At 47.1% G+C, this 26504-nt stretch overlaps 1 protein-coding gene across 3 annotated transcripts in view; it reads left to right on the forward strand.

Annotated features, from left to right (window-relative positions):
* Positions 1-26504, forward strand: part of lrp4 (low density lipoprotein receptor-related protein 4) — a 204375-nt gene that overhangs the window by 94462 nt on the left and 83409 nt on the right. For all 3 annotated transcript variants that reach the window (XM_055649125.1, XM_055649123.1, XM_055649124.1), the window contains exons 3-5: positions 9535-9651; positions 20404-20517; positions 22086-22202. In XM_055649125.1, coding sequence (XP_055505100.1) covers positions 9535-9651; positions 20404-20517; positions 22086-22202 — 348 coding nt within the window. The remainder of the gene's footprint in view (positions 1-9534; positions 9652-20403; positions 20518-22085; positions 22203-26504) is intronic.

Raw genomic sequence — 26504 nt, forward strand, 5'->3', positions numbered from 1 at the left:
AAGTGCGTGGTGTCTCAGTAGGTCAGTCTCACACTCACTCTCCCATGAAGACGGGCGTTAGTTAGCTGGGCTGGCTGCGTCCCTTGTTAGCTGGGCTGGCTGCTTCCCTTGTTAGCTGGGCTGGCTGCGTCCCTTGTTAGCTGGGCTGGCTGCTTCCCTTCCACAACTGTGTCTTGGGGTGGGAGATTGCAACCTTCACGTGGTCTGCTCTGTTTCGATGAATGAAATCAACCCGGTGTGCTCAATCAAATAGAACAAGTTGTCCTGCAACTTTAGGCTGTGCACGCCACACGCAACAACAAGAAGGAGACAGTGTCTTGCACAGATGGGAATGATCCCGATAATGAGAATCTGATTCCACTTATGGACTGAGGAAGTGTCTCGACCTGAAACATCACCCATTCCTTCTCTCCATAGATGCTGCCTGTCCCAGGGGTCACAGTTTAGGAATGAGGGGGAGGCCATTTAGGACTGAGATGAGGAAAACCTTTTTCATCCAGAGAGTTGTGAATCTGTGGAATTCTCTGCCCTAGAAGGCAGTGGAGGCCAATTCACTGGATGTTTTATAGACAATAGACAATAGGTACAGGAGTAGGCCATTCGGCCCTTCAAGCCAGCACCGCCATTCAATGTGATCATGGCTGATTATCCACAATCAGTACCCCGTTCCTGCCTTCTGCCCCTATCAAGAGAGATTTAGTTCTCGGGGCTAAGGGAACCAAGGGATATGGGGAGAAAGCAGGAACGCGGTACTGATTTTGGATGATCATATTGAATGGCGGTGCTGGCTCAAGGGGACCGAATGGCCTCCTCCTGCACCTATTGTCTATGTTTCTATGACCCGCTGAGTTACTTTGTCTATCTCATGGATAAAATGGATTGGAGAGTTGCAAATACTAAACCTACGCAAACAGAATGTGATCTGTATTGTATTCATTGTATTCAAATTTATTGTCATTGTCTCAATTTGAGACAACGAAATGAATTTCCCTTACAGGCAGTATCATTAAAAAAATCACACACAAAAAAATAAATAAATAATAAATAAATAATAAAACATATTAAAAATAAAAAAAAAAAAGCACAAAAAAATTGAAATTGAATTTAAAAAAAGCACAAACACAGAAAGTCCACGACACAACATAACAGTTCCCTCTTAAACACAACATAACATAAATGGCACCTGGTCAACCGACATACACCATTTGAAATGCTTGTTTGTCACGTGCTAATGAATAGCTTGCCTTCAGTTGAAATATTAGTGGAGATGTGTTGTACATATTCCCCACAGAATCCTGGCTGGATGCTGGTCGTGTCTACACTCAGGGCAGGGGCAGGGGCAGCTTATAGTAATGGACTCCAACCATTTCTGCATTTTTATTGTTGTTGCTTCAGTCGTTGAGTTTGTTTGAGTTTTGAGTTGAGTTGAGTTTATTGTCACGTGTACCGAGGTACAGTGAAAAGCTTCTGTTGCATGCTAACCAGTCAGCGGAAATACAATACATGATACTATTGAGGCATCATCAGATACAGGATAAAGGGAAACCATGTGTTGAAACTTTGGATATTTCTATGGACTATTATCTAAATGGTGGCCGATTGGGAAAGGGGAGATGCAGCGAGACCTGGGTGTTATGGTACACCAGCCATTGAAAGTAGGCATGCAGGTGCAGCAGGCAGTGAAGAAAGCGAATGGTATGTTAGCTTTCATAGCAAAAGGATTTGAGTATAGGAGCAGGGAGGTTCTACTGCAGTTGTACAGGGTCTTGGTGAGACAACACCTGGAGTATTGCATACAGTTTTGGTCTCCTAATCTGAGGAAGGACATTATTGCCATAGAGGGAGTACAGAGAAGATTCACCAGACTGATCCCTGGGATGTCAGGACTGTCTTATGAAGAAAGACTGGATAGACTTGGTTTATACTCTCTAGAATTTAGGAGACTGAGAGGGGATCTTATAGAAACTTACAAAATTCTTAAGGGGTTGGACAGGCTAGATGCAGGAAGATTGCTCCTGATGTTGGGGAAGTCCAGGACAAGGGATCACAGCTTAAGGATAAGGGGGAAATCCTTTAAAACCGAGATGAGAAGAACTTTTTTCACACAGAGAGTGGTGAATCTCTGGAACTCTCTGCCACAGAGGGTAGTCGAGGCCAGTTCATTGGCTATATTTAAGAGGGAGTTAGATGTGGCCCTTGTGGCTAAGGGGATCAGGGGGTATGGAGAGAAGGCAGGTACGGGATACTGAGTTGGATGATCAGCCATGATCATATTGAATGGCGGTGCAGGCTCGAAGGGCCGAATGGCCTACTCCTGCACCTAATTTCTATGTTTCTATGTTTCTCTGACCTTACCTTCTAGACCTCGATGTTTTTTACATTTCGGAACCTATCTTCCTGGATGTTTTGGTTTTTGGATTCCTGCAGAAACAGCAGCCGCTGGAACTATAATGGAATGTAATTGTCACGTCTGTCATTTAAGTGTACACTATTCTCCATGACCCTTTTATCCCAGGGCACTGCCATGTAATAATCTATAAGCATTAGCATTCACATTAGTTATTTGTAAAATGCAAGTGTATAATGTTGTGCAATTTCCATTCACTGGTATAATATGCAGCTTTGCTGATTTATAAACCAGATGAAAATGATTTATCTGGTTTAGAGTTTAGAGATCTAGCATGAAAACAGGCCCTTCGGCCCACTGAGTCCGTGCTGAACATCGATCATCTGTCCACACTAGTTCTATGTTAGCTCCACTTTCACATCCACTCCCTACACATTAGGGAACAAACTACAGATTAACCTACAAACACACAACTTCTTTAGAGTGTGTGTGGGGGGAACTAAAGCACCAGAAGGAAACCCACATGTTCACAGGTAGAATGTGCAAACTCCACACAGACAGCACCTGAGGTCAGGATTGAACCTGGGTCTCTGGAGTTGTGAAGCAGCAGCTCTACCCGCTGTGCCACTCGAGAAGATTTGTAATGGTAAAAAGATCAACAACATTTCTGTTGTTTGATATTTTCAGGGTTTGTGTGGACCTCATTTAGCCCCTGTGTCCATCCATTCACCAGGTGAGCTCGACACAGGTGAGCTGTGACCATCCATTCACCAGGTGAGCTCGACACAGGTGAGCTGTGACCATCCATTCATCAGGTGAGCTCGACACAGGTGAGCTGTGACCATCCATTCACCAGGTGAGCTCAGACAGCCACCTCAGGGTGATTCCTTTGTTTCCCCTCATCCTCTCTTTACAGTCATGGAGTGATACAGTGTGGAAACAGGCCCTTCGGCCCAACTTGCCCACACCGGCCAACATGTCCCAGCTACACTAGTCCCACCTGCCTGCGCTTGGTCCATATCCCGCCAAACCTGTCCTATCCATGTACCTGTCTAACTGCTTCTTAAATGTTGGGATAGTCCCTGCCTCGACTACCTCATCTGGCAGCTTGTTCCATACACCCACCACAATCCATGATCCATAGTTTCTGATCCATCTGTTTGGGGAAATGTATTCTTCCTGCTAGCACTGTGTCCAGTACCTCCAGATGTGATATACTTTAGTTAAGTCTCCCCTCAGTCTTCTGCACTTCACAGAAAAGAACTCGAGCCATTTCACTGAACCAACATTTTTCATTAAAGGACACAAAAATTTACATAAGGAACTGCAGATGCTGGTTTACAAAAAGAGACTGAAAGTGATGGAGTAACTCAGCGGGTCAAGAGTCGAGAGCGTTTTATTGTCATATGGCCCGAAACAGAACAATAAAACCTTACTTGCAGTATCTGTGGAATCAAAGTCCGACCCAAAACATCACCTATCCATGTTCTCCACAGATGCTGCCTGACCCACTGAGTTATGGTGCAGCAGCATCTATGGAGCTAAGGAAATAGGCAACGTTTCGGGCCGAAATCCTTCTGGAAATAGGCAACGTTTCGGGCCGAAACCCTTATGGGTTTCGGCCCAAAACGTTACCTATTTCCTTAGCTCCATAGATGCTGCTGCACCCACTGAGTTACTCCAGCACTCTGTGACATGACCCCTACACATGCTCCCCACAGATGCTGTCTGACCCGCTGAGTGTCTCCACCGCTCTGTGAGACGTCTCCTATACATATGCTCCACAGATGCTTCCTGACCCGCTGAGTTACTCCCGCACTCTGTGAAACTCACCTATCCATGTTCTCCACAGATGCTGCCTGACCCGCTGAGTTACTCCAGCACTCTGTGAAACGTCACCTATCCATGTTCTCCACAGATGCTGCCTGACCCGCTGAGTTACTCCAGCATTTTGTGTCTATCTTCGGTGTAAACCAGCATCTACAGTTCCTTCCTACACATCACAGAAAGGCTTGGCTTCACCTAGTGATTCGTATCTCTTTTCCCTGAAAGCCCTGCTCTTGAAATGTTTCAGAGAAGGTTGACTCAAGATGTGGATGTCATCCTGCTCCGTGTCACTTCAGTGTTTATCAATGAATAACCATAATTCCCAGCATTGTACAACAGCGGTGTTTGCAAGAAGTGTGTGTGTGTTTTTGACGTGGTGTCAGACTGAAACAGTGATGTTTCTTTGTCTGATCATTAAACAAAACCTTTACACTTCAGTCCTCTCTTGATGCATTGTTTTTCTTCTCGAGGTGACTGAACATTTCACACTTCACCGAGCCTGGTGGAATCATGTTTATCTGTTCTTCTCCACATAAGACGGCACGTGACAGACAGCGCTGGTGATATTTGATGCACAGTCTCTGCCCACACGGGCACCTGTCTGAAGCTTGCTCACCCTTTCTGACAGGGCACGACTCACATCTCTTCCTGCACTGGCTCCCAAGCAGCAGTAGATTGCATTGTATTTCATAGCAAGAGGATTTGAGTATAGGAGCAGGGAGGTTCTACTGCAGTTGTACAGGGTCTTGGTGAGACCACACCTAGAGTATTGCGTACAGTTTTGGTCTCCAAATCTGAGGAAAGACATTATTGCCATAGAGGGAGTACAGAGAAGGTTCACTAGACTGATTCCTGGGATGTCAGGACTGTCTTATGAAGAAAGACTGGATAGACTTGGTTTGTACTCTCTAGAATTTAGGAGATTGAGAGGGGATCTTATAGAAACTTACAAAATTCTTAAGGGGTTGGACAGGCTAGATGCAGGAAGATTGTTCCCGATGTTGGGGAAGTCCAGGACAAGGGGTCACAGCTTAAGGATAATGGGGAAATCCTTTAAAACCGAGATGAGAAGAACTTTTTTCACACAGAGAGTGGTGAATCTCTGGAACTCTCTGCCACAGAGGGTAGTTGAGGCCAGTTCATTGGCTATATTTAAGAGGGAGTTAGATGTGGCCCTTGTGGCTAAGGGGATCAGAGGGTATGGAGAGAAGGCAGGGATGGGATACTGAGTTGGATGATCAGCCATGATCATATTAAATGGCGGTGCAGGCTCGAAGGGCCGAATGGCCTACTCCTGCACCTAATTTCTATGTTTCTATGTTTCTATTTCACGGAGACATCCACAGATGGGAGAGAAAGCTGGAATGGGTCGGTGGGCGGGAGACAGGAAGTAGCCGAGAGGGTCACGAGTGTTTAGTCCGTCAATGCACCAAGAATACAACAAATACATCCTTACCGCCACTCCACACGTCTGTAATTACAGGAACACGGAAATAACACATAATCATCAAAATCACCATCAATTAATGGAGCAAAAACCAAAGTCCGTAACATAACTCGAGACACAGTCCGTAGAAGATTCTTGAATAGTACGGGTGTCGGGAGTTATGGGGAGAAGGCAGGAGAATGGGGTTAGGAGGGAGAGATAGATCAGCCATGATTGAATGGGCGAGTAGATTTGATGGGCCAAATGGCCTAATTCTGCCCCTATCCCTTATGACCTTATGACCTCATGCCGGGGTCAGTGTTGTGCTGAGTTCAAGAGCCTGATGGCTGCTGGGAAGAAGCTGTTCTTAAACCTGGAGGTCTTGGTTTTAGGATTCCTGCACCTTCTACCCAATGGGAAATGTAGACACACTTTTACAGATAAGTGTGTAAGAAAGAACTGCAGATGCTGGTTTAAATCGAAGGTGCACACAAAATGCTGGAGTAACTCAGCAGGTGAGGCAGCATCTCTGGAGAGAAGGAATAGGTGATGTTTCGGGTCGAGACTGTTCTTCAGTCTGAAGAAACGTCACCCATTCCTTCTCTCTGGAGATGCTGCCTCACCCGCTGAGTTACTCCAACATTTTGTGTCTACCTATTCACAATTTGTGTTTGATTTTTGTTTTGTCTCTTTTCATATTGATTGATTGTGTTGTGATGTGTTTACCTTGTTTTCCAGAGGGACTAAAGATGGAAATTAGCTACTGGCTACAATCTTGCATATTAACCATATAACCATATAACAATTACAGCACGGAAACAGGCCATCTCGGCCCTACAAGTCCGTGCCGAACAAATTTTTTTTCCCCTTAGTCCCACCTGCCTGCACTCATACCATAACCACCCATTCCCTTCTCATCCATATGCCTATCCAATTTATTTTTAAATTATACCAATGAACCTGCCTCCACCACTTCCATTCGAAGCTCATTCCACACCGCTACCACTCTCTGAGTAAAGAAGTTCCACCTCATATTACCCCTAAACTTCTGTCCCTTAATTCTGAAGTCATGTCCTCTTGTTTGAATCTTCCCTATTTTCAAAGGGAAAAGCTTGTCCACATCAACTCTGTCTATCCCTCTCATCATTTTAAAGACCTCTATCAGGTCCCCCCTTAACCTTCTGCGCTCCAAAGAATAAAGCCCTAACTTGTTCAACCTTTCTCTGTAACTTAGTTGTTGAAACCCTGGCAACATTCTAGTAAATCTCCTCTGTACTCTCTCTATTTTGTTGACATCCTTCCTATAATTGGGCGACCAAAATTGTACACCATACTCCAGATTTGGTCTCACCAATGCCTTGTACAATTTAAATCCCAGCTTCTATACTCAATGCTCTGATTTATAAAGGCTAGCATACCAAAAGCTTTCTTTACCACCCTATCTATATGAGATTCCACCTTCAAGGAATTATGCACGGTTATTCCCAGATCCCTCTGTTCAACTGTATTCTTCAATTCCCTACCAATATTACATGTAAATGTTTATTAATATGCACTGTCCCCTAAATAAATAAATTACAAATTATAATTGAATATTGTTATTGAAGCATCCAACTCTAGCAGAAATACCAATGCTGTACACATGAAGTGGCAGCCTTTCTGTAGCATTTTACTGGGTCACAGTCTAGCAATATTGTGTAATATGAGTCGTTCTTGTCTAGATCAGTTAGTGTAATCCAGCAAATGTTCACACACACATGGGTTGGCCCCATCAGTAGCAGCAAAGTGGCCCATGTTGCCCCTGCTGTTTGGACCCATTACATTAACACAATCATGTAGATTAAAGTTCAAGACGTGTTCCTCTGACCTTATTTACATTTCCCCCCTTCCTTTATGATGAGTGTTGTCGGCACTGGGCCTGTACTCACTGGAGTTCAGAAGGGTGAGGTTGGACCACATTAAACCTCACTGAATAGAGAGAGTGGATGTGGAGAGGATGTTTCTAGTAATGGGAGTCTACTCTAGATCCAGGAGGCACAGCCTCAGAATAACACTCCCTACCATCACAATGGAGATGAGGAGGTATTTCTTTAGCTAGAGGGTGGCGAATCTGTGGAATTCATTGCCACAGACGTCTGTGGAGGCCAAGTCTTTGGCTAGTTTTAAAACAGAGATTGATAGATTCTTGATTCATAAAATTATGGGGAATGGGGTTGAGAGGGAAAGATAGATCAGCCATGTAACCATATAACCATATAACCATATAACAATTATAGCACGGAAACAGGCCATCTCGACCTTTCTAGTCCGTGCCGAACACATAATCTCCCCTAGTCCCATACACCTGCGCTCAGACCATAACCCTCCATTCCCTTCCTATCCATATAACTATCCAATTTATTTTTAAATGATAAAAACGAACCTGCCTCCACCACTTCCACTGGGAGCTCATTCCACACCGCCACCACTCTCTGAGTAAAGAAGTTCCCCCTCATGTTACCCCTAAACTTCAGTCCCTTAATTCTCAAGTCATGTCCCCTTGTTTGAATCTTCCCAAATCTCAGTGGGAAAACCATTCCATGGCCGAATGGTGGAGCATGCTTGATGGGCCGAATGGCCTCAGTCTGCTTGCATGTCTTGTGCCCCTTTATCATCATCTTTTTTCTAATAAAGCTAAATTCAAAATTGTAAATATTACTTTGTCTGAATATTGCCTCTGCATTGTACAACAGTGTGTGTGTGTGAACTTTGTGTCTAGATTATGCCAATACTTGTTGAAGGTGTGGGCTACTTTGGGGGCAGTGAATGCGATGAGAATGATGTTGATAATCGAGAGACTTGAAGCCAAACCAAACCAATGCAGCTCCTAAACACTCTAGTAATAATCAAGGCCTAGATGCATGGATGACAGGGGGCTGGTTACCATGACGATTAACAGGACATCACTTCATCTGGAAGATGGATGGATGTGGTGATTGGTGCAGGATGTGGATGTTATGAAATAAATGTGTGGTCTTCCAGTCTGGAATGTCACAGCTGGGGGGCACAAGTCCACACAGTGAAGGAAGGAACTGCAGATGCTGGTTTAAACCGAAGATCGACACAAGAAGCTGGAGTAGCTCAGCGGGACAGGCAGCATCTCAGGAGAGAAGGAATGGGTGACGTTTGGGGGGGGGGTTGGGTCTGAAGAAGGATCTCTACCTGAAACGTCCCCCATTCCTTCTCTCTAGAGATGTTGCCTGTCCCACCGAGTTACTCCAGCTTTTTGTGTCTACCTTCAGAAATACATACCGCTCGGCACTCATTGTTCAACACATTCCCCTTGCAACAGAAAGGCTTGTAACCCGACCCCGTGGAACACTCTGTAGTGATGAGAGATTCCGTAGACTGATTGCGGAAACGAGCAGAGATTGAATTGATGGCGATGCAGAACGATGGGACTGGTTGGCTCGTGTGGGCAAGTCGGGCTGAAGGGATTGTTTGCAAACCCCATGACTCTATGACTCCATAACTTTTTATTTTTAGAGACTAATTGATATCTTAAGATTGCCAAGAGTTGCATACTCAGATCAATTAGACAAATGAATTGTGTTTAATTATTAAAATAATCTTTTTAATGTTTTCAAATATTTAAATTATATTTTCTCAGAAGCTGACTGGTCTGCAGCAAACTATAGTTATGCCGTTCTCTTTCAGTCACTTTAAGTACTAGCCATCCCTTGTAGAAAGGGTTAGAAATGGCTCGATTATAACAGCTCGATTGAAATCATGTATTGTCTTTCTTCCGGCTGGTCAGCACGCAACAAAAGCTTTTCACTGTAGCTCGGTACACGTGACAATAAACTAACTGAACTACCTAGCCATCCCTTGTATAAAGGGTTGCAGATGTAGCTGTATGGTGGATGCAGCTGATGGTTTCTTCTCTTGTTTCCAGTGCTGCCAACATGTTCCCCGTTGGAATTCCACTGTGACAACGGCAAGTGTATCCGACGTTCCTGGGTGTGTGACGGTGACAATGACTGTGGCGATGATTCCGATGAACAGGATTGCCGTAAGTGCCATTGATGTTGTCCCATTGATGTTGTGACATTGGATAAGGGGGAAATCCTTTAAAACCGAGATGAGAGGAACTTTTTTCACATGGAGAGTGGTGAATCTCTGGAACTCTCTGCCACAGAGGGTAGTCGAGGCCAGTTCATTGGCTATATTTAGGAGGGAGTTAGATGTGGCCCTTGTGGCTAAGGGGATCAGGGGGTATGGAGAGAAGGCAGGTACGGGATACTGAGTTGGATGATCAGCCATGATCATATTGAATGGCGGTGCAGGCTCGAAGGGCCGAATGGCCTACTCCTGCACCTAATTTCTATGTTTCTATGTTTCTATGTTTCTGTGACATTGATGTTGTGACATTGATGTTGTGTCATTGATGTTGTGTCATTTTCCGCTGGCTCCCTCACCTAAAGCCACAACTCAAGTGGTCCGTGTGGAGTGCCACCCCTCCTGTCTGGTCAGGCTACATTTGGAGTGTTGTGTGGAATTCTGCTCACCCTGTTGCAGGAAGGATGTGGGGGCTTTGGAGAAGGTACAGAGGAGGTTCACCAGAATGATGCCGGGATTAGAGGGTTTCAGCTGCTGGGAGAGGTTGGACAGACTTGGATTGTTATCTCTGGAGTGCTGGAACCTGCGGGGAGATCTGATAGAGGTGAATAGAACGATGAGGAGCAAAGAGTAGACAAGCAGAACTTTCTCCCAGGGTGGCAAAAATCAAATACTAGAGGGCAGAGGTTTCAGGTCCGAGGGGCAAAGGTCAAATGAGATGTGAGAGGGCAGAGGTTTCAGGTCAGAGGGGCAAAGGTTAAAGGAGATATGTGGGCAAGGTTTTTACACAGAGGGTGGTGGTGCCTGGGCCTGCCTCTATGCTGTACAACTCCATAAGTCGTACAGGCCTCAGATGCAGCTGAACTGGGTACAGTGAGTGAAGGAATAGCTGGAGGAAAGGAAACTAAAATGATGCAACTCAGGGTGTGTTGGGTGAATGTGAGGAGCTGCCAGAGGAGGTAGTTCAGGCAGGTACTATAACAGTATATTAAATACACATGGACAGGTACATGGATAGGAAAGGTTTACAGGGATATGGGACTCACCTGGGTCGGCATGGCCAAGTTGGGCCGAAGGGCCTGTGTCTGTGTCGTGTGACTGGTGTGAAGATGTATGCCTGGTCCACGATATAGACATGTACAAGGAGCAGTGGCTGCCGCCAACGTTCACTTTCCCACCAACGTGCCTTGGTCCCGGGTGCAAGTGCGGCACGGTGGCGCAGCGGTAGGGCTATTCCTCACAGACACGGGTTCGATCCTGACTACGGGCGCTGTCTGTACGGAGTTTGCACGTTCTCCCCGTGACCTGCGTGTGTTTCCTCCCACACTCCAAAGACGTACAGGTTTGTAGGTTAATTTGCGTGTGAGTGTAAATTGTCCCCATTGTGTGTAGGATAGTGCTAGTGTGCTGGGGATCGCTGGTCAGTGCGGACTCGATGGGCTGAAGGGCCTGTGTCCACGACGTATCTCTAAACTGTACAGTGTGTGTGACAGACAGGCAGCTGCCGTGTGGAGTGTACCCTCAGGAGCTTCATTCCTTGCAGCAGAAGCCAAGGAGAACATTGGACTCGTCACCTTTGTGTGCAGCCTACATTATTGCGGGCAGTGACGTTATCTCAATGCTTGATCTGCATTGTCACCACACTTTGGGAAGAGTCCTTATTTAGTAGTTCAAAGGCTAGCTGTGTTTCAGGCGGTGGAGAGCACAGGGAACTTGCTCATCATCACTGTGAGTGTGCGGTGCCCACATACGGACTGACTGGGACCACGCCAGGCGTTTAGAAAGGTCCAGCATAACTTCCTTGCCTTTGCTTCCTGAGTGTCTATTTTTAAAGACCAGACTCCGGTTTGCTTTATTAATAGTCTTCTCACTTCCTCCGGCCACCTACAACAATATATATAGATCACAGGACTCAGCGGGTCAGGCAGCATCTCTGGAGATTGTGGAAAGATGACAGTTTGGGTTCTTCAGACTGATTATAGGCTTCTCCTCCAATTACAATCCATCTGAACAAGAGTTCCAACCCACTACATCTCCATGTTCTCCACAGATGCTGCCTGATCCACTCAGTTATGGTGCAGCAGCATCTATGGAGCTAAGGAAATAGGCAATGTTTCGGGCCGAAACCCTTCTGGAAATAGGCAACGTTTCGGGCCGAGACCCTTACGGGTTTCGGCCCGAAACGTTGCCTATTTCCTTAGCTCCATAGATGCTGCCTGACCCGCTGAGTTACTCCAGCACTCTGTGAAACGTCACCTATCCATGTTCTCCACAGATGCTGCCTGACCCGCTGAGTTACTGCAGCTTTTTGTGTACTTTTGGTGATTGGAATGTTTGCTCAGAACGTTGATCAATAATTGTGGTTAAAGGGTTTGTATTGCCATGGAGATAATGGTGTTTAAGCAAATGTATTTGCTGAGTGAGATTTCCGAACCCACTGAGTTTAGTCCTGACCCAGCTAACGAGCTGCCTGAAGGTATGAAGCAGCATGTATGCTCGAGTGAAGTCACCATTTATCTGCCAACTTTGTGTCGATTTGCACAAACCCATTAGAAGTAAAACTGCTTGCAACTGTCACTGGAAGGGATAGATATTTAATCAGAGAGTGTCGAATTGATCCCTGTAAACGAGCTTGCAGAATATAATCCTCACAGCCACAGCATGTGCAGGAAGGAACTGCAGGTGCTGGTTTACACCGAAGATAGACACAAAATGCTGGTGTCTGGATAACTCAGCAGATCCAGCAGGAACTCTGGAGAGAAGGAATAGCTGACGTTTCAGGTTGAGATCCTTCTTCAGACTGAGAGTCCCACAAAATGCTGGAATAACTCAGCAGGGCTCTCAGTCTGAAGAAGGATCTCGACCCAAAACGTCACCCATCCTTTTTCCCAGAGATGCTGCCTGAGCCACTGAGTTACTCCAGCACTTTGTGTCTATCTTCGGTGTAAACCAGCATCTGCAGTTCCTTCCGACACTGACTGTCCAGCCTATCGACGCCTCTCATTATTATATTATATTCATAGCAAAAGGATTTGAGTCTAGGAGCAGGGAGGTTCTACTGCAGTTGTACAGGGTCTTGGTGAGACCACACCTGGAGTATTGCGTACAGTTTTGGTCTCCTAATCTGAGGAAAGACATTCTTGCCATAGAGGGAGTACAGAGAAGGTTCACCAGACTGATTCCTGGGATGTCAGGACTTTCATATGAAGAAAGACTGGATAGACTCGGCTTGTACTCGCTAGAATTTAGAAGATTGAGGGGGGATCTTATAGAAACTTACAAAATTCTTAAGGGGTTGGACAGGCTAGATGCAGGAAGATTGTTCCCGATGTTGGGGAAGTCCAGGACAAGGGGTCACAGCTCAAGGATAAGGGGGAAATCTTTTAGGACCAAGATGAGGAAAATATTTTTCACACAGAGAGTGGTGAATCTGTGGAATTCTCTGCCACAGGAGGTCGTTGAGGCCAGTTCATTGGCTATATTTAAGAGGGAGTTAGATGTGGCCCTTGTGGCTAAAGGGATCAGGGGGTATGGAGAGAAGGCAGGTACGGGATACTGAGTTGGATGATCAGCCATGATCATATCGAATGGCGGTGCTGGCTCTAAGGGCCGAATGGCCTCTACTCCTGCACCTATTTTCTATGTTTCTATATATATTTTTTGTTTAGACCTTATGACTCGGGAATTATCAGTGAAACAAATTAAAAAATAAATGAGGTTTATTAAAAAAATGAAGCATATGGATTAGAAAGAAATGTCCCTTGTTTGCTCAATATAGATCTAGGCAAAGCTAACTCCACATATCTCACCATTGCTGTGTCCACATGCACCACATGTTACTCACTCTACAACTAGGAGATATTAAAGTAGAATGAAATAAGAATAATTAAGTTGTCAAACAATAAAGACTAGTTAATAAATGTTTGGAAGAGATAAGCTGGCACTGAAATGGCCCATTCATTAAAACACAAAGTCTCATTCATGAATTCCTGTTTTTGATCACCGACCAAATGATTTTAGTTACTTATTGTCATGGTGGTATCGTTTCTGAATGTATATGTGGCAAGTAGTGAACATGTAAACTCTCTGTAGATACAGAGGCTTTGGAGAGGGTGACGGGGAGGTTTGCCAGACGGTGCCTGGGTTTACGGAGAGACTGGATAGACTTTGATTATTTTCCCCAGAGGCTAGAGGGTGAGGGGGGACTTGATAAGGATTATGATGTAATGTTATGAGAGCAGACAGCCAGAACATTTATACTAGGATTAGAGGGCATAGCTTTAAGGCGAGAGGGGTAAAGTTTAAAGGGGATGTGCGGGGCAAGTGTTTTACACAGAGGGTGGTGGGTGCCTGGGGGTGGGAGTGGAGGCAGATATCATTGTGGTGTTTAAGAGGCGTTTTGATAGGGACATGGATATGCAGGGAATGGAGGGATATGGATCATGTGGAGGTAGATAAGAGTTGGTCTTGGCATCATGTTTGGACCACGAGACCCTCACTGCATCAAGCTCACTCCCCCCGCACCATCCCCCATGGACCCCCCCATCACCATCCCCCACTCCCCCCCACCATTCCCCACTCCCCCCCCCACCACCCCCCACAGACCCCCTCATCACCATTCACCTTGGGACCCTCGTCACACCAAGCCCAACACAAGTGTACATGTACATGTACAAGTGTACATGGCCTCAGATTGATTTTCTGTCAAAGTGAGTGCACACTAAATACAATCTGTGATGCAGGACAAATATCCAACATATGGCCCCAGGCAGAAACCCCTCACACAGCAACATAACAGTTCTAACAGTGGCGCACTAATACCGATACAGAACTGCCTTCTGGAGCAACTGTCAACTCCTCTAAAGAACCCTGTTTACTTTGGTCGAATGTAGAAAAATCTTCCTTTTAATCGGAAATGTTTTCCTCTGCAGCTCCCACTGCTTCAGATGTGAAATATATATATTACATGTTCATTCCCTGCAGGATGATTATGAATGATATGAAGGAATTCATTGATTTGATGTCGGACATGCAGAACACAATCACTGTCCCCCTCACACCCATTAAGGACAATATTCCTTGTTCATTAATATCATATATTTGTATCTTCACATTATGCAAAAATTGTGGAGATTTACATGTAAATCCTTGAGCATTCACACAAAACATAATCTAATTGTGGATCTGCATTTTATGAATAATTCCCTACTTTAGATCATTCACTAAAATGGGCCATTCATCAACGTAGCATTTTATATTAGACTATTGTTTCCATTGTATCTAATGTTTATGATACGTTTTCCACAAGAAAGATTTCTAACTGAATGAAAAATGTTTTCATCCAATGTCATTTTAAATTGGATAAATGTCTAAAACTGTGAGTGGGTATGGACTCCAATTGGTCTCTCTGGTCTCAAAACCTGTTCAAGGGATATGGGGAGATGGCAGGAATGGGGTACTGATTGGGGATGATCAGCCATGATCATATTGAATGGCGGTGCTGGCTCGATGGGCCGAATGGCCTACTCCTGCACCTGTGCTTCTATGTTTCCAGCGAAACATCATCAGTAAATCAGGTCCGAAACACCTGAGTTAGTTTCCTCCCAAATATTTTACTCCAATCCGGAGAGCACACAATTTAAACAGATACAGTGTGTAAACAGGCCCTTTGGCCCATCGATCAATCACCCATACACCAGCTCGCTCCTACACACTAGGGGCCATTTTACAAGTCGGTTAATCTACATGTGTAGGAGTGTGGGAGGAAGCCATAAGAAACCCATGTGGTCACAGGGAGAGCGTGAAAACTCCGTACAGGCAGCACCTGAAGTCAGGATCGAACCCTGGTCTTTGGTGCTGTAAGGCTGCAACTCTACCGCTGCACCACCGTGCCGACCATGAAGTCCATTGCACAGAGTCATACAGAGCGGTAACAGGGCCTTCTGCCAGGGGGGGTAGTCGAGGCAGGGACAGTAACAAAGTTTGAAAGACACGTGGACAGGTACATGGACAGGTACATGGACAGGTATGTGGACAGGTACATGGACAGGTACGTGGACAGGTACGTGGACAGGTACGTGGACAGGTATGTGGACAGGTACATGGACAGGTACGTGGACAGGTACGTGGACAGGTATGTGGACAGGTACATGGACAGGTACGTGGACAGGTACGTGGACAGGTATGTGGACAGGTACAGGTGGACAGGTACGTGGACAGGTACGTGGACAGGTACGTGGACAGGTACGAGGACAGGTACGTGGACAGGTACATGGACAGGTACGTGGACAGGTACGTGGACAGGTATGTGGACAGGTACATGGACAGGTACGTGGACAGGTACGTGGACAGGTATGTGGACAGGTACATGGACAGGTACGTGGACAGGTACGTGGACAGGTACGTGGACAGGTACGTGGACAGGTATGTGGACAAGTATGTGGACAGGTACGTGGATAGGAGAGGTTGAGAGGGATACGGACCGAACGCAGGTAAACGGGATTAGCCTAGATGGGACATCGTGGTCGGCATGAATGAGTCGGGCGGAAGGGCCTGTTTCCGTGCAGTATGACTCTATGACTGTAATACTTTGCATATTCTCCTCCAGTTGACCAACAATATAATGGAGGAAGGGAATAAAACAGCAAAACAAACGTTTCAATTCTTTGAGGAGAAAGTGATGAACAATGTACGGGGTCTGGTGTACAGGTTGGTGCAGCATCAGAAGGCATAATGTGATGTGCAGCGGCTGAGATCACTGCAGTCTGATTGTTGCTCTTGCTGTGACTTACTGAGGTGTCAGGGGAGAGGAGAAAGTTTCAGCCACGCTGTCAGTCAGCTGTGGGAATGATGCCACAGGGGAATTGGATAAAAGAGGCCGGCTCACTTGACAGACACAGTCTCACCCAGTCCCCACAGCACCACGGCACAGCCACTCATCTTCCACTGGTCCCCATTCTGAAGTAAGCATCAAATAAAGAGGATAAAAGCACAGGGTCAATAGACAATAGGTGCAGGAGGAGGTCATTCGGCCCTTCGAGCCAGCAACACCATTCAATGTGATCATGGCTGGTCATCCACAATCAGTACCCCGTTCCTGCCTTCTCCCCATATCCCCTGACTCCGCTACCCAGAGTCTGTTACCCAGAGTACGGGAATCAAGAATCTGAGCACTCGGGGTTAAGGTGAGAGGAGAAAGATTTACTAGGAATCTGAGGAGCAACCTCTGTACACAAAGGGTGGTGGGTGTATGGAACCAGCTGCCAGAGGAGATAGTTGCGGCTGGGACTATCCCAACGTTTAAAAAACATTTAAACAGGTACGTGAATGGGACAGGTTTAGAGGGATATGGACCAAATGTGGCCCTGTGGGACTAGTGTAGATGGGACTGTTGGTGGGTGTGTGTGTGTGTGTGTGTGTGTGTGTGTGTGTGTGTGTGTGTGTGTGTGGTGTGTGTGTGTGTGTGTGTGTGTGTGTGTGTGTGTGTGTGTGTGTGTGTGTGTGTGTGTGTGTGGTGTGTGTGTGGGTGTGTGTGTTTGTGTGGTTGTGTGTGTGGGTGTTTGTGTGTGTGTGTGTGTGTGTGTGTGTGTGTGTGTGGTGTGTGTGTGTGTGTGTGTGTGTGTGTGTGTGGGGGCGAGCGTGTGGGTGTGTGTGTGTGTGTGGGTGTGTGTGTGTGGTGTGTGTGTGTGTGTGTGTGTGTGTGTGTGTGTGTGTGTGTGTGTGTGTGTGTGTGTGTGTGTGTGTGTGTGTGTGTGTGTGTGTGTGTGTGTGTGTGTGTGTGTGGTGTGTGTGTGGTGTGTGTGTGTGTGTGTGTGTGTGTGTGTGTGTGTGTGTGTGTGTGTGTTGAAGGACAACGGAGCAACAAATGAGGTTTAATGATGAGTGATGATTTGTGCTGCCGGTTTACGTAACGCAGCGAGTTGACATTCCTCAGCTGGCGGGCGTGTGGTGTGGGCTGTCTCCACATCACTGGTCCTGCTCTGTGTTTTGCTAGTTCAGTAACTTCAGCAAGATGCCCCATGACCTTCCCTGCTCATGTGTGTCCGTGTTGGAGGACCACACACTCTCTTTATGGAGTCAGAGGCTCATGCAGATAGAGCATCCATCAAGAAACAGGCCCTTCGGCCCACCGTGTCCGTGCTACCCATTAATTACCAATCTGTTTTAATCCTGTCTGCCAATCCCTGGTCTGTGACCTTGTGTGTGTGTCTTAACTCAATGATAAGAATATACATGTACTCTGAAAAAATGTTATCCTCCTCTCCAGAGCCCTCAAAGTCAAAATCATTTATACTGAACAAATGACTTAACTGGAGGAAATGTCTCACTTTCTCCCATCAGACAGAATGTCCATTTCACCAGTTGTTTATGAGAATAAAGTGAACAGCCACTGGCTGCTGTTTCATGCACAGATAAGCATCACTTCACTGCTCTATACAGGAAGGTTTTGACACATGGCCTCACACTGGCGTGTGGAGTGTGTGTGAGAGAGAGGGTGGGTAAACATACAACTAACGTGAACAGGCGATCGATGGTCTGCATGGACTCGCTGGGCCGAAGGGCCTGCTTCCTCGCTGTAACTTACAATCCAATATTATTCAAACAGCTTTGTAGATAGAAATGGCGATAATATCCCATGTTGGTTGGAAAGGGTTTGTGTCCAGGCTGGCAATTGAGGTTTGTTGTACAAACTCACAATACATTTTGCAGATTGGCCTGCACAGCGGTAGAGTTGCTGTCTTACAGCACTTGCAGCGCCAGAGACCCGGGTTCAATCCCGACTACCGGTGCTGTCTGTACGGAGTTTGCACGTTCTCCCCGTGACCATGTGGGTTTTCTCCGAGATCTTTGGTTTCATCCCACACTCCAAAGACATGCGGGCTTGTAGGTTAATTGGCTTGGTACAAGTGTAAATTGCCCCTAGTGTGTGTAGGATAGTGTTAGTGTGCGGGGATCGCCGGTCGGTGTGGACTCAGTGGGCCGAAGGGCCTGTTTCTGCTCTGTATCTCTGAACTAAACTAAATTCAGCTCTGGAAACTGAACAGGGTAGACGTGAGTGATACGTGGATTGATCGAGCTGCCAGAGGAGGGAGTTGAGGCATCGAACAGGGACATGGATAGGATTGGTTGAGAGGGATAAGGGCCAAACATGGACAAATGGGACGAACTTCATGGGACATCTTGAAAGAGATGCTGCCTGACCCGCTGAGTTAATCCAGCACTCTGTGAAACGTCACCTATCCATGTTCTCCACAGATGCTGCCTGACCCGCTGAGTTACTCCAGCACTCTGTGAAACGTCACCTATCCATGTTCTCCACAGATGCTGCCTGACCCGCTGAGTTATGGTGCAGCAGCATCTATGGAGCTAAGGATATAGGCAACTTTTCAGGCCAAAATCCTTCTGGAAATAGGCAACGTTTCGGGCCGAAACCCTCATGGGTTTCGGCCCGAAACGTTGCCTATTTACTTAGCTCCATAGCTGCTGAAACCCGCTGAGTTACTCCAGCACTCTGTGAAACGCACCTATCCATGTTCTCCACAGATGATGCCTGGCCCACTGAGTTACTCCAGTACTCTGTGAAAGGTCACCTATCCATGTTCTCCACAGATGCTGCCTGACCCGCTGAGTTACTCCAGCACTCTGTGTCTGTTTTGTAGTGTAATTAGGATGAATAAGATGTACTAGTCTTGCTGGAGATAGCTAGAACCTGAAACTGAGAAAATAACAGAAATTACACCATCTGCAGTTGTTTAGTTGTCCAAGTTTATATGGCACATGAAACCTCAATCAATGAATATTAAAAAAACATAACAACCTTTTAAGTGGTTTGTGAGAATTTGAATGCCAAGTTCCTTAATCAGAAAAATATCATTTTTTTAAAGTGAGAGCTGTTTTAAATATCTATATGCTCATTGTGGGAAAGAGTTGATGCAAGTAGTGTGGTCGAAGATGTGGCCACTCAGCAGAATGCAGAGATGCGAGATTTTTTAAGGAATAACACAGTTTATTGTCATGTGTACCGAGGTCACATTGAATGGTGGTGCTGGCTCTAAGGGCCGAATGGTCTTCTCCTGCACCTACTGTCTATTGTACAGTGAAAACCTTTTTGTCACGTGCTAACCAGTCAGCGGAAAGGCAATACATGACTGGTCAGCATGCATCAAAAAGCTTTTCACTGTACCTCGGCACACGTGACAATAAACGACACTAAATGTGTTATTCCTTAAAAAACTTTCTGCCAAGAAAGTTTCTACCACATAGATCTGATTTGAAACGCCAGTGTTTAGGTTATTTACTTCAGAGATACAGTGAGGAAGCAGGCCCTTCGGCCCGTCGAGTCTGTGCTGACTATCAATCCCCGCACACTAACACTATCCTACACACTAGGGATGATTTGCAATTTTACCGAAGCCAAATAGCCTACATACCTGCGCGACTTTAAATTGTGGGAGGAAACCGGCGATCCTGGGGAAAACGCACTCAGTCACAGGGAGAACGTGCAAACTCCGTACAGACAGCAACCGTAGACAGGATCAAACCCGGGTCTCTGGCGATGTAAGGCAGCAGCTCTACCCGCTGCACCACCCGGTGAAAGAAGACAAAGGCTGGATATTAAACATGCGACAGTAATGACTAATTCTGTGCTGCTGATGAAACAAAATGGTGGCAGCCACTTCATCTCTTCATTGTTTTTGCTCCTCAGCTCCTCGAGAGTGTGAAGAAGATGAGTTTCACTGCCAGAACGGCTACTGTATCCGCAGTCTGTGGCATTGTGACGGTGACAATGACTGTGGTGACAATAGTGATGAACAGTGCGGTGAGTCCTGCCTCCTTACTGGTCATTGACAGGCCATTCACTGTGTGGATAGTATTACAGCAGAGCCATGATCACATTGAATGGCGGTGCTGGCTCGAAGGGCCGAATGGCCTCCTCCTGCACCCATTGTCTATTGTAATTATCTGCCATGGGGACAAGGCAGGAGAACGGGGTTAGGAGGGGGAGATAGACTGGTTATGATTAAATGGCGGAATAGACTTGAGGGGCCGAATGGCCTAATTCAGCTCCTATCACATGATCTTATTTGCTAATTTCCCTTGATTTCTATCCCTTTTGACACAAATGAAAAATATTTTCAATCCACCCCCTTTCCCCCCCCTCTCTTCCCTGTGGCCCACCCTGCCCCCCCCCCCCACCCCCCCACCCCCCACCCCCCACCCCCACCCCCACCCCCCAATCTCTCTGGCTTCACAATTCCATCTTTCCCCAATCCCACACCTTTTGTCTTTTCAGCATGGCCTTTGTGTCCAAACATCTGCCTATCAAACCAGCCTTCCACCTGGATCCACCTATCACTCACTAGTCTCCCCCCCCCCCTTAATACAATCAGTCTGAAGAAGCGTTCTGACCGCAACCGTCACCTATCCATGTTCTCCACAGATGCTGCCTGTCCCGCTGAGTTACTCCAGCACTCTGTGAAACGTCACCTATCCCTGTTCTCCACAGATGCTGCCTGACCCGCTGAGTTACTCCAGCACTCTGTGAAACGTCACCTATCCATGTTCTCCACAGATGCTGCCTGACCCGCTGAGTTACTCCAGCACTCTGTGAAACGTCACCTATCCATGTTCTCCACAGATGCTGCCTGACCCACTGAGTTATGGTGCAGCAGCATCTATGGAGCTAAGGAAATAGGCAACGTTTCGGGCCAAAACCCTTCTGGAAATAGGCAACGTTTCGGGCCGAAACCCGGAAGGGTTTCGACCCGAAACGTTACCTATTTCCTTAGCTCCATAGATGCTGCTGCACCCGCTGAGTTACTCCAGCACTCTGTGAAACGTCACCTATCCATGTTCTCCACAGATGCTGCCTGACCCACTGAGTTACTCCAGCACTCTGTGAAACGCCACCTATCCATGTTCTCCACAGATGCTGCCTGACCCGCTGAGTTACTCCAGCACTCTGTCATAAACTCAGTCATACAACACAAACACGCCCTTCTGCCCATCTTGGCCTTGCCGTCCATGATGACTCATCTACAATATTGGAGGAAATAACTGGAGATTTTAAACGTATAATTAAATGTTATTCCCTTATCGTGTATCTATCGACTGTAAACGGCTCGATTGTAATGTACTGTCTATCTGCTGACTGGTTAACACGCAACAAAAGCTTTTCACTGCCCCTCGGTACACGTGACAATATACTAATTGAACTGAACGAGTCTCACCTGTGGCCCACATCCCTCTTCTAATTAGCTCTGAGTTCTTTTTTGTCAACCGGTATCTGCAGTTCCTGGTGTCTCGATGATGAGCTGTTGTCCAGCCTTGTTTTGTATCTGAGATGCCGCATGTTTCTTTAATGCATCTTGTGTTTGTCCATTGCAGACATGAGGAAGTGTTCAGACAAGGAGTTCCGCTGTAACGATGGCAGCTGTATCGCCGAGCACTGGTACTGTGATGGTGACACCGACTGCAAGGATGGCTCTGACGAAGATGGTTGTCGTAAGTATTGGTTTGTGTCACAGAGTGATACAGTGTGGAACCAGGTCCTTGGTCCCAACTTCAGATTCAGATTCAGATTCAATTTTAATTGTCATTGTCAGTGTACAGTACAGAGACAACGAAATGCATTTAGAATCTCCCTGGAAGAGCGACATAGCAAACGATTTGAATAAATAATAATAAGTGTCCGGGGGGGGGGGTGGTGATTGGCAGTCACCGAGGTACGTTGTTGAGTAGAGTGACAGCCGCCGGAAAGAAGCTGTTCCTCGACCTGCTGGTTCGGCAATGGAGAGACCTGTAGCGCCTCCCGGATGGTAGGAGGGTAAACAGTCCATGGTTGGGGTGAGAGCAGTCCTTGGCGATGCTGAGCGCCCTCCGCAGACAGCGCTTGCTTTGGACAGACTCAGTGGAGGGGAGCGAGGAACCGGTGATGCGTTGGGCAATTTTCACCACCCTCTGCAATGCCTTCCGGTCGGAGACAGAGCAGTTGCCATACCATACTGTGATGCAGTTGGTAAGGATGTTCTCGATGGTGCAGCGGTAGAAGTTCACCAGGATCTGAGGAGACAGATGGACCTTCTTCAGTCTCCTCAGGAAGAAGAGACGCTGATGAGCCTTCTTGATCAGAGCAGAACTTGCCCACTCCTGACCAACATGTCCCATCTACACAAGTCCCACCTGCCTGCCGTTGGCCCATATCTCTCTCAACTACAGTTTGCTTCAGTAAAAATCTTACTTGGCAATCATACTTAAGTTCAAGAGTGTACGAATAGTAGATTACACGGAGGTGGCACACAAGAGTCACCAGCTTGTACACTTCAAGTTCAAAGGTGTTGAAAATGTAGACAGTCTTGTCTTGGCCCTACAGGCCCATTGTCCTGGCGACGGCACTGGGTGGGAGTTCCAGGGCCTGGCCTGGCCTGGTGATGTTGTCAGTGCTCCACCATTCCATGCCGTTGCAGGCCCCTTGGAGCAGTGCTCAGGCTACTGGAGCCCCAGGTTGCTGCAGGGCCTCTGGGCAACCGAACTACTCGAGCCCCAGGCTGCTGCAGGGCCTCTAGGCCCCCGATCTACTCGAGCCCCAGGCTGCTGCAGGGCCTCTGGGCACCCAGTCTACTCGAGCCCCAGGCGGCTGCAGGGCCTCTAGGCACCCGGTCTACTTGAGCCCCAGGCTGCTGCGGGGCCTCTATGCTCCCGATCTACTCGAGCCCCAGGCTGCTGCAGGGCCTCTAGGCCCTCGATCTACTCGAGCCCCAGGCTGCTGCAGGGCCTCTGGGCACCCAATCTACTCGAGCCCCAGGCTGCTGTGAGGCCTCTAGGCCCCCGATCTACTTGAGCCCCAGGCTGCTGCGGGGCCTCCAGCTATCCCACTCCTCCCACACCTTGACCCAGGCACATCGACTCACAAACATGATTGCCACAGGGCTGCCAACTCTCATGCATTGAGCGTGAAAATCACGCATTTTGACAAATTCTCACTCTCTCACGCTGATCACAAATTTCTCAAGCTCTGTGATCAACGGCAATTTCAAAACTAATAAACTGCATGGGCCGTGAGTGTTGGAGAGCTAACGCTGAGGGAGGGATGGAAGCAGAAGCAGCGGTGGGGGCAGATGCAGACAGGGAGCCGGGCCTAGCGAGCGTTTGCCGGGCTGGCGAGCGTTTGCCGGGCTGGCGAGTCGCTCGCTGTAGCTCTGGCCATGGAGCAGCCTCGGTACAAGTGTCCGGGTTCATCGGAGGGTCGGAAGCGTTGCGCTGCTGCCGTGAGAGTCTCTGCGCTGAATTCGCCCAGGTGACCGGCATGGATCAGGTTGTGGCTCGGTGCATCCTGGAGGACAACCAGTGGCTGCTGGAGGTAAGTAGCAAGCACTGGGTAGATATGGTGGAAGATAGTGGCCTTCAAATGGGGGTGGTTGGAGAAAGCATCCTGCTTGCCTACTAGATTTTCACTTACTGTAACTGCAGGAAAAATGTTCCTGATGTTGGGGAAGTTCAGAACCAGGTGTCACCGTTTAAAAATAAAGGGTAGGCCAGTTAGGACTGAGATGAGAGGCATCCTGAGTCATGAGTTACTCCAGCATTTTGTGGCTTTTTTTATTACTAGCATCTGCAGTTCTTTGTTTCTATATTCTTTGGTATTTGTTATGCTTTAATGAAGCTCAGTCCCACTACAAATTGCCATCTATTTACCAACTAAATTGTCTTTTGACAATCTTTGGGCAAGAAGGTTTTGACATCTTTATTCTCAGCTGAAAGTCTAGGTTTTTTTTAAATGTCTGTGATCCCACGCACAACATGAGAGACCAGTTAACTGACCACCAGGGCTCCAGCCTTGAGTGACAAAGCGGTCGGCACTGTGAACCAACACGTTGTGATAGGTTGCACTTTCCAGAAGGTTCCGCTTTGCCGTGTGCTCTGAGGTACAGTAAACCCTCGCATTAATGGACCTCCATGTAGCAGGTCTTGGCTATAAGGGGTCGAGGGTCACTGCCCCCCACTCCCGCCCGGTGCCCGGTGTGTGGTCACAGGGTGAGCAGAGACAACGAGCGGCGTGGATGTGGTGCGGGGACCAGGCCCATCCCTGGCAGGTGTGTGCACCCCCTGGTTTTAAACCCCCCCCTTCCCCCCCACCCACTCGACACCCGTCTCTTCCCTCCCAGCCTTGGGTTCAACCTCACCCCCCTCACTCGGTTACAGTGGACAAAAACAGACACCATCGTTCCCCCGTGGTCTGTTACAACAAGGGGTCACTCAACACTGACATGTTTTTTGTTGGATGCTCTCCCAACACATTAGATAATACAATACATAAATCAAATCAAACTCCAGTCCAATAGGTGGAGCAAAGGGGAAGATCCAGAGAGGATATAGTTCAGGATATAGTTCTACAGAGACAACGAAATGCATTTCTCATAGTTCTCAGCATTGTAGCATCAGTTCCACAGACAAAGTCCAATGTCCACAATGGGGTGGAGGTGTACTCCAGTGTACCATGATGCATGGAGTCTAGTACAGTGTAGTTTATTGTCACGTGTACTGAGGTGCAGTGAGAACATTTTGTTGTATGCTAACCAGTCAGCGGAAAGACAATACATGTTTACAGTTGAGCCATTTACAGTGGGCTGATACAGGATAAGGGAATAACGTTTAGTGCAAAGTAAAGGCAGCAAGGTCCAATCAAAGATATTCCGATGTAGATAGTAGTCCAGGACTGCTCTCTAGTTGGTGAATAACATGGCATGGATTTTAAAAACAATGATTCTCGTCCAAACCCTGGCACAAACGGGGCAACTCGGTTCCAATGTGTGAGGTCATTCTCGCTCCACTGTTTGCAAAGCCAGTCGCTGTTCAGGATGGTGAGTGGACACACACTCCTCTTACACACTCTGCTGTCTGCTACACTTACTTTCCCCACCACGTCAAGAATATTACATCTTGTACACTGATGGTTGGACAAAGGGAAGGAGATTATAAAATGCAAAAGCTGCTGCTGCTGCTGCTGCTGCTGCTGCTGCTGCTGCTGCTGCTGCTGCTGTTGCTGCTGCTGCTGCTGCTGCACGAGCCATGGACGGACGACACAAGATCAGGATCCAGTGGCTGAGAAGTTGGTTGCAACTAATGAGGACTTGAAAGCTGAGCCCACCGCCCCCCGGCTCCCAAATCCCTTCGCACTCCTCTTTGATCTCCACTGATGAAGGCACAGTGCAGATAATGAGCACTCGTGCATCTGCTGGGGATGGTGGCCTCAACGGATTGACAAGATCACTGCATATAACATAAGCAGCACAAACGCTGTCTGATTTAACCAGCCCAACACTGCAGACACCATGTTGCAGATAGCAATAAATTACAGCAACACAGTACATCCAGACCCTGTATTTACAGTAGGGATTGGCAGTGCTGACAAACAATCTATCCTCACAGTAATTTTACACTGATGTTCACTGCTCCAGACACATTATTACCACAGTGATGTGTAGGAAAACACTGCAGATGCTGGTTTAAACCAAAGATAGAAACATAGAAACATAGAAAATAGGTGCAGGAGTAGGCCATTCGGCCCTTCGAGCCTGCACCGCCATTCAATATGATCATGGCTGATCATCTAAATCAGTATCCCGTACCTGCCTTCTCTCCATACCCCCTGATCCCTTTAGCCACAAGGGCCACATCTAACTCCCTCTTAAATATAGCCAATGAAATGGGCTCAACTACTTTCTGTGGCAGAGAATTCCACAGATTCACCACTCTCTGTGTGAAAAATGTTTTTCTTATCTCGGTCCTAAAGGATTTCCCTCTTAT

This window comes from Leucoraja erinacea, chromosome 18, assembly GCF_028641065.1.
Source record: "Leucoraja erinacea ecotype New England chromosome 18, Leri_hhj_1, whole genome shotgun sequence".
Taxonomy (NCBI): Eukaryota; Metazoa; Chordata; class Chondrichthyes; order Rajiformes; family Rajidae; genus Leucoraja; species Leucoraja erinaceus.